Source organism: Protomyctophum bolini (assembly GCF_963924005.1).
Source record: "Protomyctophum bolini genome assembly, chromosome: 13".
Taxonomy (NCBI): domain Eukaryota; kingdom Metazoa; phylum Chordata; class Actinopteri; order Myctophiformes; family Myctophidae; genus Protomyctophum; species Protomyctophum bolini.
In genome coordinates, this window is record NC_137874.1 from 29,350,299 (window position 1) to 29,365,852 (window position 15,554).

At 42.7% G+C, this 15,554-nt stretch overlaps 2 protein-coding genes across 2 annotated transcripts; one reads left to right on the forward strand and one right to left on the reverse strand.

The window, feature by feature from the left end:
- Positions 1-868: 868 nt before the first annotated feature.
- On the forward strand, positions 869-7,035 carry LOC308327595 (olfactory receptor 8G17-like; the record flags this gene model as incomplete). The annotated part of the gene is made up of 2 exons (XM_080781118.1): positions 869-1,843; positions 6,577-7,035. 2 exons carry the CDS (start codon positions 869-871, stop codon positions 7,033-7,035), a joined length of 1,434 nt encoding a protein of 477 aa, XP_080637244.1.
- Positions 7,036-9,200: 2,165 nt separating this feature from the next.
- LOC308327596 (olfactory receptor 8G17-like) lies at positions 9,201-10,151 on the reverse strand (the record flags this gene model as incomplete). The annotated part of the gene is made up of 1 exon (XM_080781119.1): positions 9,201-10,151. One exon carries the CDS (start codon positions 10,149-10,151, stop codon positions 9,201-9,203), a length of 951 nt encoding a protein of 316 aa, XP_080637245.1.
- Between the last annotated feature and the right edge of the window lie 5,403 nt (positions 10,152-15,554).

Genomic DNA, 15,554 nt, shown 5'->3' on the forward strand with positions numbered 1-15,554 from the left:
TTGACTGACTGACTAGTCGACTGACTGACTGCCTGCCTGCCTGCCTGACTGACTGACTGCACAATTTCGTATAGTATAGTTAACTGACCTGCGGTCGCAATTATTCTAAATAAAATATGTGCACACAATCTTCTCTGTGAACTATTAACGCAAACTGGAGGCCCAAACTGAGGCCCTCTACAGGAAGGCTGGAAGGGAGAGAGCAAAGCCATTCTTCCTGAGGAGTCTTGGTTCCTTGAACATGTGTAAAAGGCTGCTGCAGATGCTGTACCAGTCTACCACCAATCACTGGTAAATGTGTGTTCTATATTATCCACCTGTTGTAGCGGTTTTATTTCTGTATACCATTGCTCTGTATTGTTGATGCTTGTTTGTTTTTCATGACTACTTTATATTTTTCTTACCTTCTTCTTAAGGGAATGGTTGCTATGAGAACTTCATGACGTAATGGTACATCAGTGTCTAATCCTTCAGATGGAAGACATCTACAGTAGGGCCTATAAAAATCAAGACAGAGCAGTCAGGTGACTGCATGCTGAAGCAAAAATCAAGGGAACAAAATGGAGCAAACCAGGTACTACTATGTATTTATTAGACTTTCCTCTCATACATGTCATAGACTACTTATTATTCCTTACTATAAGTTCCAATAGCCTGCAACATAACATGATGCAAAATGCGCTTGTCATGTAATACAGACGTAGGACAAGAATAAATTCCCTGCAGTTCTTGCTGTTTCATTCAATGGCTTAGCTACTACTTTGTCAAATCTTAATCGTCTCTTTTTGCATTTGAAATCTGAATAGGAAGCTATGTGTCAAAGGTAGTGTTATAGCTTGCTATTCGCATCTTCCAGACAATATACAGTATGTCACAACTACATCTTCTCTCACATGCATCTTGTTTTAGGTTGAAGGAAAACTACACTTTCAACAGCATTACACTCCAGATCGAGGGGCTAAAGGTCGCAGAGAACTATTCACACGCTATGTTTGTCTTCTTCTTTTTATGTTACCTGTTTATTATGTTTACCAATGTGGGGATTGTAGTCCTGATTGGCCTTGAGAAGAGCCTTCACCAGCCCATGTATATGCTCTTTTGCAACCTGCCAATCAATGACATCATTGGTAACTCCATTGTGTTGCCTCGTTTGCTTAGAGACATTCTGGTGCCTCCGTCTGAACGCCTCATCAGTTACTATGAGTGTGTGGTCCAGGCGTTCTTCGGACACATATACGGTACAACCTCTCACACAGTGCTCATAATAATGGCTTTCGATAGGTATGTGGCCATCTGCAATCCCTTGCGCTATGCCACCATCATGAATGGTAAAATGGTGGTCAAGTTAGTTGTGTCTGCATGGGGTGTAGCCTTTGTTTTGGTGGCCATTCTTCTTGGCTTAACCGTACGGCTGAACAGATGCAGGGCTATGATCATGAGCCCTTTCTGTGACAATGCTACACTGTACAAACTCTCTTGCGAGAGTGTGTTTATCAATAATGTCTATAGCGTTGCGTTTACTGTGGTGCTGTTGATTGCCTCCACAGGCAGTATTGTAGTCACCTATTCAATGATCACCGCTGTTTGCGTGACCAGTAAGAATAAGACTTTAAACAGTAAAGCCTTGAAGACATGCAGCACTCACCTGTCTATATACCTCATTATGATGATATGTGGAATGCTTATCATGGCTCTTCATCGTTACCCACAGTACTCAGACTATAGGAAGCTTGCAGGCATTTTGTTTCACATCGTCCCCGGGAGCCTAAACCCTGTCATTTATGGAGTGCAAATTCGCAAGGAAATTAGCAAATTATTGTCAAATGTATTTCAATCCAAAAAGGTTTTAACTTCACCTTAAGATGCAAATTGTAGCCTACATCCATCTTCAGCTACTTATCCGTAGTCGGGTCGCAGGGAAATTGTAATTGTACAGCTTTTTGTAATTAATTGTGAAAACAGAACTATATTATTATATATTATACTATGTTAAACTGGATCGAATGCCCACCTCTATTGGTATAGATTAGAATATTAAAATATTCCAAGGTCATGTGTGCTGCCTTGTAAGACTTTTCAGTCTTCATTCATTATTGGTATTTTTTTTACCTGTGCAATGTTTATAGTACATTTAAATACAATCAAATCAATTATGTTCATAAACATATTTGCTCAACTATTGGTACATTATAATGTTGATTGAATTTTTTACTGTATCAACCTGCTTAACTTGTACTGTACACCATGATTCATGATGATCATGCGTAACAAAGCAAAACACTTCATTGCCGTATTAGGGCTGTATAGTATTCAAGACCAGTCTCGCCTTAAAACATATTACTTACAATTGTGTACCTTCAATTCAGCTATTTAGCCCCTAGTTATGACCACTACAGTTATCAACATTTGTATCAAAATAAATTAACCTGTGTGTCTAGATTTTGCCATGTATCCTTGCTTTAGACTTTTGTACCTGAATCACACAGAAGTATGATTAATGACTGTTTTTATTTATTCCAAAATTGGGAATGTATTAATTGAGTGATTCACTATTATGCATTTACCTTCAAGCCCAATAAAAGAAAAGCCCTGATTAAAATCCTAACCTTAACTTTAACCCCATCAAAACCATTAATGCTGTCTGTAACGGCGGAGCTCCACTGGACGCGTGTGACGCGGGTCAAAAAACGAACCGGGCCATTTTAAAGCAGTCACCAAACGCAGCGCAACGCAACGCATCGCATTGTAGGCAGTGGAGCCACCCTTCATTGATTAAAAAGGGAACATTCCCTGACGGTGACGGAGTCGTGACGCTGACGCGTCCAGTGGAGCCCCGGAGTAAAATGCCTGCATTACTGTAGCTATGAAAACCAGCATTTCCCATCAGTCGGTCAGTCAGTCGGTCACGCCTCCATATATGGTCACACCTTGTGACATCACGACACGCCTCCATATATGCAGGCCACGCCTCGTAACATCATGCCTTTTACTTACTATTTTTATGTTTTATAAACAGAATCCTTAGGATGAATTCAAAGCAATTGTTTCTTTAAACAAAACAGTTTATCACAGCATTAGACAAATTATTATTTTGAGGCAGAGACAAGCTTGTAAAATGTAAAGCAATGTGATGTTCTTATGCATAAATAAGTTAAGTTTCCTTAACCCCTCAAAAAAGAATATATAGGGCTGTCAATCGATTAAAATATTTAATCGTGATTAATCGCATGATTGTCCATTGTTAATCGCAAATTAATTGCATATTTTTATCCGTTCTAAATATACCTTAAATCAGTGGTTTTCAACCCTTTTCATATCAATATTTATTCTGCATTTTATCCACAGCCGCCATTTAATGAGTTTTAGCCTTTAATTCCCTGACAAATACCCCATATTACAATACAAAAATAAACTAAATGGAACATGAAAACTAATGATACATTCAAAACAAACAACATTGTGCTAGGGTTCATTAGACAGACAGACAGACAGACAGACAGACAGACAGACAGAGTTAAATATCTATAAGGGTCCATTTGGATAACAACTATCCATTTAGCTGGGGACCACCTGGAGCCCCTCAGGGACCACTGGTGGTCCACAGACAGGTTGAGATCCAGTTCATGCAAGGATTTTACATGATTAGATTCCAGCCATGCATTATTTTGTATTATGTGCAATTCCTGGGTGTTATTTCATAGATTGCCCCTGCCTCAAAATGTCTTGATTTCATTGAGGGTTACATTTAAAGCATTCCTTACTGACACAAAATGCCTGTGTCTGACCATTAGTTGCTCTCTGCTGCCATCTCCTGGCAGCATGGAATAAAGTGGTACCACCAAAGACATACCAGGGAGGTGCCAGGGAGGCACCACCAGTGACACTTTGGAGTGCTCACCACTGGATGGCCATCTCCATTATGAAGATCACGACACTGACCTCATCAAACCCTGGATAGCCATACATGGAGAAGACTGGATCATCACCTAGATCTGCATATATGGAGAGGACTTTACTGCACGTCTCCGCATCTCTCCATAAAATATAAAATAAAGGCGAAAGCCTCAAAACAAACATTTAAAAAAGACACCCTTATTTCTCCATATATAGAGCTGACCTATTCTGACATCCATATTTTGTTCTGACCTCATCAAACCCTGTACATGCAGGCGGAAGGACACACTCCATATATGTCCAGTACATAATTCATTCCATATATTGATTTGACCCCCCATGTCAAAGCGCTAGTGCTCGCCCAGCAGTCTGCCATGACCCAGGTGGAAGTGTGCACACGACCTCAGGGCATCTTACTGCATGGTTGTGTAGTACAATAATTGCATATGGTATGGTCAGTGCCGGTTCTAGGCCTTTTGAGGCCCTAGGCAACATATTATACAGAGCCCCCCCCCCCCCCTCCTGCTTTGCCACGCCGGATAGAAATTGTAAATTTGCCATGAAAATGCTTCAATCTGGTGCACTTTGAGATCAAAATTAAGAAGCTAGGTGGGGGCCACATATGTTTATAAACAAATCCCAAATGTTTATAAACAAATCCCAAATGTTTATAAACAAATCCCAAATGTTTATAAACAAATACCAAAATGTTTATAAACAAATCCCAAATCCCATGAGACTTGGTCCTACCCCCCCGACCATGAGACTTACTACAGGTCAACTGGTAGTGGTCCTACCCCCCCCCCCCCCCCCATGAGACTTACAAATCCCAAATGTTTATAAACAAATCCCAAATGTTTGTAAACAAATCCCAAATGTTTATAAACAAATCCCAAAATGTTTATAAACAAATCACAAATGTTTATAAACAAATCACAAATGTTTATAAACAAATCACAAATGTTTATAAACAAATACCAAAATGTTTATAAACAAATCCCAAATCCCTTGGTCCTACCCCCCCGACCATGAGACTTACTACAGGTCAACTGGTAGTGGTCCTACCCCCCCCATGAGACTTACAAATCCCAAATGTTTATAAACAAATCCCAAATGTTTGTAAACAAATCCCAAATGTTTATAAACAAATCCCAAAATGTTTATAAACAAATCACAAATGTTTATAAACAAATACCAAAATGTTTATAAACAAATCCCAAATCCCTTGGTCCTACCCCCCCGACCAATATGGTATGCCAGGGGGAAAAACATGAATGTACATGAGTCAGTGATTTGACTGTATAATATAAGTTCTCTATCGTGTTCGAGACTGGCTCTCCACTACATATTGTTCAATATGTACAGGAACTGACCCCACGGGGCAGTGTACATGGATATCTCTTTAAGACACATCCTCTATGGTGGCCCTGCCCAGATGCCAATCAGCGGGCTATTTAAGCCCCATCTGTGCAGAGCCACTTCGATCTTTTGATTTCCACGAGAGCAGACGTTACGTAGGCTATCTCAGCAGTTTGGAAACGCATTCAAAAAATAAAACAATATTAGAACAGCTGCGTGGCACACAGTCCACTTACTTTAGGTAAGAAGAGAGCCGGTCGTCTCGACGACTCCTCTCGGGGCGCCGCGTAGCTCCACAAAAAAACAACAACAGCAACAAGACTGAGTGCCGAATCTGCCCCGCGGAGGAAGCCTCAGTCTTGCCCGGCGACCGCTCCTTGGTGAAACCTGCTCGTCGGGGGAAACCTTGGAGGCGGCGTTCGGTCCGTGCGTCCGACCCTTGGTGAAACCTGCTCGTCGGGGGAAACCTTGGGCCGGCGTTCGGTGTGGCCAAAGGGTCCAAGCGTGAAGCCAACCTCGTTGGTAGATCCTTGGTTCCCTGGCTGCATATCCATATGAGTGAAGCGGCCGGGGTGACATGTTTATTTTTCAAACACAGTTGTTATATGAGGCGATCTAAAATCGCTTCATTCAATGCAACTAAACAAATACATGAACCTGGGGACTGACGCCCTCTACTGAAAGTGATGTCAGACTTCGGTGCTCTATACCCATCTACTAAACTTAATAGCTATACATTCATGTATTTATATATATATATAGATAAATTAAATATATGCAGTTATAATACATGTCTATATACTTGTCTGAATAATCAAATAAGTAGATAGATAGATATCTATATATGTATATGAACAATTTGAACATATATATATATATATATATATATATATATATAAATTATAACACATAGCTATACATATTGAGGTACATAGGGGAAACAGAAACATGGCCACTTCAGTGCACACCTGTTCGGTGTGTGCGGTGAAAATGCCCATGGAGGACGGCCATGACAGGTGCATGTTGTGCTTGGGCCCGGACCATGCACACATGGCCAGTTTGGACCCGGCATCCTGTATAAACTGTTTCATCCTGCCGGCTAGAGCGAGGGAGGCCAGGGCTCCATCTTTCTCTCTGGCACCGGTAGAGGCTATACTTTAGCTCAGCAGCATCAGGCCAAGCGGCTGAAGACTGCCGTTGGGGGCGACCAGCGGCAGAGGCAACCACCGTCAGCCACGGCTTCGTCAGCCCCACCAGCTCCGCTAAATCTGACAACCCCACGGCGTCCGGCAGCCATAATGGTGGCTCCTCCGGCTCCGGCAGTTTAAGAAGCCGACGGAGGCCCACCGCTGGTCAGGCCTAGTTAGACGACTAGCGAACGTGGAAGGTCCGGAGAGGATCGGCTGTGGCCCACCACCGACCTTGGATCGGGCCTTGGGGGCCTGGATCGCCCCCGCCACATCGGTTCTGGGGCAACCAGCCTGTGCCACAAAGGACACCAAGGCCATGGACACCATGCTGACCAGAGTGCATGGAGCCTTGTCAGTTCAGGGCCAACTGGCCAATACAGCATCGATCCTAGCCCTGTACCAACGCGGTCTGGCTAGGCAGCTGGACAGCGAGGGTCCCGACCCCACTGCGGAGTTGCAGCAGGTGTCTACGCTTTTGGCAAAACTAATGAAGGAGCAAGCGGTGGCATGGGAGGTGTCGGGGGGCTATCCAGGAGGGTCGCAGCCAGCGTGTCACGACCCCACGGGCAGAGCCACCCCGACCGACTTATGACGCTCCAGGGGACCTAAGGGGCCAGTTGGACTGGTCCGGCAGGTCCGGCCGAGGCCAGAGGCAGGGGCGGGGCAGAGGGCCCCGGGCGCCCCATGCGCGCTCCTGACAGTGGGGGGCGCTCAGCCCCCCCTTGCCGCCCCCTGGAACAGACATTGTTCCGGGGGACAATCGGGGCGGACCCCTGGGTGATTTCCACCATGACCCAGGGGTATCGGGTGCCGCAGGCCACTCAGCAGGTTTGTTTGTTGTTTGTTGTTGATGACTTTGCAACTCCGGCACGAGAACATCAGTTGCTATTGGGAGGAATTACATTTCCAAGGCTTTTCTTCCATGACACTGTGGAATCTAATCTAACCAATACATCATTGCACTGAGTGTAGTGCACTGCTCTCAGGGTATCATTTTATTGGTCTTCTAGAATCTAGATCACAAAATCACTGATAATAATAATATATCCAACCCATTTTGCCACTTCACCACGGGTATTACAGCCTTCTCCAGCCTGGACAATACTGAGCACCCTGGTGGTTGGTTAGTGGCTGAGGAGAGACCTCCCAGCATTCATCAGGGTGTGCCCAGGGTGTGTTATATTGTGTATTTTTTCATTCATTTGAGATGAATGTAAACTTTTATGTATCTGCAGTTTAGGGAAATCATGAGCGATAGAGGATGTCATGTCACATTTACACTGATTAACTGGGTTTTGTCTTTATGTGCTTGCTGTTTGACAGACACAATTGAGTTTGTTATTTTAATTGAAGAGTTACCATGTTTATTGATCCCACTGTTCATTACATACAAACCCCCAGACTCTGCATGCAGTGGGGCAGCTACTTTCCTTCTTCTTATTTTACACAGTTCACACTTCAAATGCCTGCCCGACTTTAAACTCATAATGCAGGAGGCAGCAGGAGGTTGCTTTACTGAAAACGAGCGCTTCCATACTCCAACACAAAAATCACCTGCAAGGAATTAGCTCATAACATGTCTAGTTGTCTACGTGGATTTTTATGAAACAAACACTTTGCTGGCAAGATTCACACATTCAATCAGGCAACCCATTCATTCTTGATTTATAGAATAGATAATAGGTGATGTATTTAATATATAAATGTATTGGTATTAGTAACATTAACCGTATGTGTAATTTGTTTTTGTTGTTATTTTGTTTCCTTGGCCTGTTGATTGTATTACATCATGCTCTACTATTGCACTGTGGATAGACTACGGTCTACCTGTTCTCTGGATTGCATGCACTTTGGGTCAACTGCTGTTGTCAATAAAATTGACTTGACTTGACTTGACTAATACTTCTGGTATTAGGAGATAACTGAAATGCAACAACTATTTCAATTGTTCTTTTGATAATCAGAACCATTTTTTCTTCTATATAAATTGATGTGATTTTTGACTTTATTCATTTTATACAGGCAGAGCCAGGCCAGAAGAAGCCCCTTGGGTGTTTTTATATAGGCAGAGCCAGGCCGGGAAGAAGCCCCGTGGGTGTTTTTGCATTTGCCTGCACTACTGCCTTCCTTTATTCAAAATCATTTGAAATTAGTTTCTCAAAAAATTTAAAATGTAAATAAAAAAATATTTGAATCAAACAATGAAACAACTTTAAAACAGATACATGTTTAAACATTTGATGTAATGAACATAAATACAAATTATACAGTATATTGTGTAAACTAAATGAGCAGCTCCTCTGATCAATCAAACAATCTAATCAGCTTGCGTGTGATTAGATTGATCAGCTGGGAGATCACTAACGGCAAGTACCAACGGTACACATAAGTACTGTTAAAACATCATGTATTCAGGAAGTGCAAGCATCTGAGGCAGTGGCGCAGATAGCATTTTATAACTGGGGGGGACATATTTGGGGGCTATCTGTGCGTGCAAAGCGCACGCAAAATATTTCATGAGGAGGGGGGGATATCCTCCCCACTTTTGTGCATGATTACGCAGATATTTTGCGGATTTCACGGCAAAACACTGCCAACACAGCAAAATACATGCAATGGCTTTTTTTTCGAGGGGATAATCCCCCCTCCTCATGAAACTGAGGGGGTCAATCCCCCCCCCATCCCCCCCCCCCCTATCTGCACGCCTGATCTGAGGTAAACATTTCCATCAGATACTTAACAGATGCCCGGCTGCTCTCATTTCATACCCGCTGCAGCCACTTTGTTATTACAAAACATGCCGGTAATCTTGAGTCTAATTTCTTTTATCTGCAACCCATAGATAACAGGATTGAGTACAGGGGGGACCACATGACCCATAATGCCTGCCAGTTTCCTATGATCAGCCCAGTGGGGGTAACGGTGCAGAAAAACAATGGTGAAACCCGAAATCAGGAGTATGATATAGACAGCGAGATGGGTGGTGCAGGTCTGTAACGCCCGACTGTTGATGGCCTTGTTCTTGCCGCTCAAGCACACAATAGCGATCTTCAGATAAGTGAGTGCTGTGCTCCCAATGGAGGAGCCTAGGAGTAGCACGGTGTAGCACAGACCATAGATATTATTGACGAAGACATTCTGGCAGGAGAGCTTGAACAAGGAGGCATTGTCACAGTAGGGGTTGAATATCATCCACCTGCAGCGTGACAGACGGATGGTCAGGGCTAGGAGGATGCCCACTAGGACCAGAGTCACCCCCCAGGCAGACAGCGTCAGCTTCACTACCATCTTGTTGTCCATGATGGTGGCGTAGCGCAGGGGGTTGCAGATGGCCACGTATCTGTCAAAGGCCATGACCATGAGCACCGTGTACGCCGTGCTTCCGTACAAATGTGCAAAGAATGCCTGGATGACACACTCTATGTAGCTGACGAACCGCTCTGTGTTCACCACAAAAATGTCGCTCAATAATGGAGGAATGACAACGGTGGCCCCCAGGATGTCATTAACGCTCATGTTGCAGCGGAGCAGGTACATGGGCTGATGGAGGGTCCTCTCCTTGAAGATCAGAACCATCAGGGTGAGGTTGGAGATGATGATGATGATGTAGAGGACGAGTAGGATGATAAAGGCAGGAAGAGAAGACTCATTGGTGACCTTTAATCCCTCCAGATATAAGACATCCTCTCTGAAAGTCTGGTTGTCCATATTGCGGAGGGTCCATAAAACCTAAAATTGTCAAACATGCATGCTGTAGTAATTAGATCAGTGGTCCTCAGATATTTTTGGCTCAGGTCACTCCTGTAAATAACTTTTTCATCCATGGCAACCCTGAATTACATTGTTATTTTATAGCACCTTTATATATTGTCCTGTATGTCACAAGGAAAACTTGAGAGAATATTTGTTTCCATTAGGACAGACGGAAAATACTTTTATACTGGGCTTTAAGCACTTACACCCCGGCCAGCATCCCCATTCTCGGGGGAACATTCAGCAAAATGAGTGGATCTGAGACATGTTGCGAGCTTGTAGATCTGCTATTTTTGGTGAAGAGACTTTGGTTTACTGTATATAAGGGTGTAAGTATACAGTGGAGTGACATTGATAAATTCCAAATATTATTCCAAGTATTCTGAGGCACCCCTGGACAAAAAACGAATCAAAAAGTGTTGTACCCTTTTTGTTCTTCTTCAACATTGTGTTTATTGTCATGATTTTGTCACGAGCCGAGTTTGCTTTGTCCACGGTGTAAACGTCTTTTTTGAAAAGCCTATGGGGAAAATGTATTGGGGAATTATTTCCTGGACCACTCCTGGACTGGACGCTCTATGCATAGTCAATGGCCCTCTGGAGTGATTGTGGAAATATAGTGGCCCTCTCCATCATTACAGTTTCCCACCCCTGCACTATAGACGACTGTAGAAATATACTAAAATTTTCAAATTGATCAATGTGTAAGCATCATGTAAGCATCATGTCAACAAATGAAACTCGAGGCTGGATTGGTGAAATGGGTCATTTCATAATTTGTTAACTCCTTATGGCACTAATAATTAAACAAGATGAATATTTCATATTATTAGTTTGAGTGGTCTGACTGATGTGTTAACTGTGTGTGTGTGTGTGTGTGTGTGTGTGTGTGTGTGTGTGTGTGTGTGTGTGTGTGTGTGTGTGTGTGTGTGTGTGTGTGTGTGTGTGTGTGTGTGTGTGTGTGTGTGTGTGTGTGTGTGTGTGTGTGTGTGTGTGTGTGTGGTACAGGTACACCTTACCTTCTGTTACATAAACCACCCTCCACCCCAGACCAGAGCTCAAATATAGGCTACTTTTTATAGTGTTATATAGTGGCACTGGAAGGCGTATTCTCTGCTACTGAATTCTGAAGGGGCTGTGAGTCTGTGACTAGGCAACTGTTGTTTTTTTACTTTGACTTCTCTTTTTCCCATGGTGCAGAAAACTTAACTTTGACAAAGAAATAACAAAGTTTTGTGTGATCCCTGTGAGGGATTAGGCTACCTATCTCAAGGGAGTTTCAAGTCCTGGATTCCTTGACAACCAAGACCAAAGAACCACGGTGCTTTGCAAAATGAACAGTAGTAATGACAGGTAGGCTAATGACTTGAGAGGGCAGGTGGACAGACCACGGCCATGTCACTCGGACATAACACAAACCAACCATGGCCTCATCACTATGATTCATTGTCATTCATTGTATCTTTTGCATTGAACATTGGAATATATACATTCAACATTTTATCCTACATTTAAATTGACCTTTTAGGATTTCTTTTTCTGCCTTTGCCTTTGCCTTTACTGATAGTTTCAAGTGAAGACTGACAGGAAAGATGGAGAGAGAGAAGGGGAGAGACATGCAGCAAAGGTCGTCATGAACGGGACTCGAACATGCAACACGCTGTCAGGCCACTATATGTGGCATGCGCCTAGGCCACTTGGCCAGCAGGTGCCCAAACTTTTTCTAAAGAAACATTGCACAAGGCACAGAAATAACCAGTACCAATTATTTCACAGCTATAGATTCACATCAATTCACTACCATATACCGCATAAATCCTTCAAAGTGGAGTGTGGAGTAGGTGTAGCCTATAATTACCAGCAACCTTTACTTATTGTTCTAAGTGACTTTTTATTTTATAATCCACTTGTGCCTTAATTCAACTACTGTTAACAGGATGAAAACTGTTTTCATGCCGCTGTGGATAACATGGCAGCATGACATATATATAAATATATTGTAAAGGTTGTATATTTGAATCAGTATCGGTTTCCTATCTTTTGGTTCCTCAATTTCATCACTTTTTAACTATTTCTTCTAATCCTTATCCTGCCAACCTAACAAATTAAGTGCGAGAACCCTTCCTGTTTTTCTCTAATGTACAGCATATATACAGTACATCCAGGCCTCTCATTCTGTGTCCTCTCTAACAAACATTTAACTAGTGTGTGTGTGTATGCGCGTGTGTATGTGCGTGTGTGTGTGTGTGTGTGTGTGCGTGCGTGTGTGTGTGCGCGCGTGTGTGTGTGTGTGTGTGTGTGTGTGTGTGTGTGTGTGTGTGTGTGTGTGTGTGTGCGCGCGTGAGCGTGCATCCGAGTGTGCGTGAAATAGGCCACATCTAGGGACAAAATTAATGTTGTACATACAACTAGCTGATTGGGGTCACATTGGGGACAAAATCCCCCACCCCACCCCCAAGGAAAAGAATGTGCATGGCATCTAATGAGCAGTCCAAAAGGCCTGGAAACTCAGAGCTGCTCCAGGTGACCAAGAGGTAATAGAATTAAAGATAACAGATGCATTCCGAGCCAACGGACAGTCAGGGATCGCTTTGGGCTCCTGTGGAACAACCATATCCAACCAACATCTTCTTAGCCTGTGTAAACAGGACAACATGGCTGCTATCCTTATGAGAAGGCGGTGGAATTGAATTGGGCATGTAATCCGTGGAGCAGGACAACATCACCCAAACTGCCCTTCACTGGACACCAGGATAAACGTAAAAGAGGCCGACCCAAGAACACCTGGCGTAGGACAGTGACACACTGACAGATGAAGACCCTGCATCACACCTGGGGTTCTATAAAAACTCTAGCCCAGAACAGACAGGAGTGGAGATCCTTTGTTGCTGGCTGCCCTACATGTCAGCCGGCATAAAAGGCAGTAAGTTAAGTAAGGAAGTAAGCTCACAAAACATGCATTGTTAGCTTGTTGATTAGATATTTTTACTTTTTGAAGAAAAATAAATAAATCTGTTCGACAAGTTGGACTGATATCACATTACATTGAGAACATACAGTAGGCCAGAAAGTAGATGAAAGAAAGTTATGATTTCTTTCTAGGACTACCTATAAATTGACGAGGCCTTTTCCATTTAGATTTAAAAACATATATATAGTGGCATGCATGTCCTGTGGTGGAAGAACGCATCACTGCATGCCTGGCTGACATCTCACAGTGGACGTCTTCCAACCACCTCAAGCTGAACCCAGACAAGACTGAGCTTCTCTTCATCCCAGCTAAGTCAACGCCCTGGTAACGTATGTCCCAACAGCCAGGAACCTTGGTGTTGTCCTGTACAGTCAGTCAGCTCTCGTTCAAAACACACATCACAGCTGTCACTCGATCCTGCAGGTTCACACTCTATAACATCACCCGGTAACTCCCTCCTTACTGGCCTACCGCCATGTGCACTTTAAGCCTATCCAACTGATCCAAAATGCCGCAGCTCGCTTGCAGGTCTTCAACCTGCCAAAATTCTCACATGTCTCCCCCCTTCTCCGCTCCCTCCATTGGCTCCCGGTCGCTGCATGCACAGAATACAATACTCTAATGCTGGCATTCAAAGCAACCAAAGGTATGGCTCCCCCATATCTTGCAAGTATGATCGAACACTACAAACCCTCCCGCGCACTCAGATCAGCCAATGCAGGGAAGCTGGAAGTACCCTCACTGAAAACGCTGAGACAATGCTCTAGTCTAGTCTACATGTCCTGAACTCTTCTCCCTTCTGGTTCCAAAACTATTGAATGCACTTCCCATTACAATCAGAACAGCAGCAGCCTCACTCCCAATCTTCTGCCGTAGTCTGAAAACGCACCTTTTCAGACTCCATCATGGCCCGTATACAGCACTTACCCTAGCCCCTTAGATAGCACTTTTTTGTAGACTTTATATAGGATTTTATACAGACTTATAGCATATTATGTAGACAGCACTAGAATTGCATTGTATGTAGTCATAGCACTTTATATGCTTTTTTGTTCTTGCTTAATGTAAGTCGCTATGGATTAAGAGCGTCTGCTATATGCCTAAATTGTAAGTTGTAAACTGTGGTCTACTAAAAAAGGTCTCAGATAGACAGATCAGATGCTAGTTTTGATGTTTACGTAGTATCTTAGTAGCACTTAATTGTATTCTTTGCACTGCATTAACTTGACCATGTATGTGGGGAGGGTTGTGGAGGGGTTGTTTGTGTATTTTTGTGACATTTTTAAAAGAAAATAATATAAGTAGAACTCCATTTGAGCTTTTGTTGACTACTTTCACAAACTTCAATGTTATGTTATCAGTGTTGTGCTCTAAGTCTGATAAACATCCATTACCTGGCAATTACCTGCCTCCATCAGGACTAATTATCATCACAAACAGTTAATAAGTTCAAACCAGCTCACTGAGGATCTCATTAATGAGCATGTAAACTCCCTTGTGAGTGTTAAAAAGTGTGCACACATTATAATTCATCTCATCATTATGCTATATTGCAACATGGGCTATATGATGTTATTCTGATGAGTGGTGATGAAAGAAAAGGCTACTAAATAAGAGACCACTAGGGAGCATTATGGTCTCTTGAGTTTTCAGCAAACAGTAATTTTAAAAGTTTGTTTAATGACTTAATACATTTAAACTCAGTGAGAACAAACTTATTTAAATAGCTACAATGATTAAAATAATAAATGTGTTTAGTTAACGATTTAAACCCTAAATATTGCTATTGTAAATCACTTTGTAACCTGTTTCGATATATGCAGTTGCTAATAAAGTTGTACATCAATGGCGAAAATAGCAGATCTACAAGCTCACAACCCATCACGTTGTGATGCATTGTGAGCTTGTAGAACAGCTATTTCTGCCAAATATTTCCGAATGACATCAGGTCAGGTTCATGTAGTTAATAAAAAGACATGATAAAAGAAGAGGTGAAAGAGACTGAGTTTACCAGCCTGAGCTCAGTCAATAATTCACTTTGTCACTCACTGTGCCACTTGATCTGCATGCGCATACCCTCTATAGTAGTGTATATTTGTACGTCTAAATGTAATGATGAATTGAAAACGGTGGACCCTCTTGTAAACAAGTGTAGGCCTAATGCTTTATGGTGTCGTCAACTCACAGTTAACAGTTTGTGTATTGAGTTGGGCTTGAAATGTACTGTAATTCTGCAAACTGTTAATAAATACTTCAATCAATCAATCAATCAATCAATCAATCAGATTTTTGTACTGAGCTACTTAATACTGAGGTTGTTTTAGGGGCCTGCCCTATGATGACTGTCATGATTATCATGACACTCGTGAAATACGAGCGTGTGAACC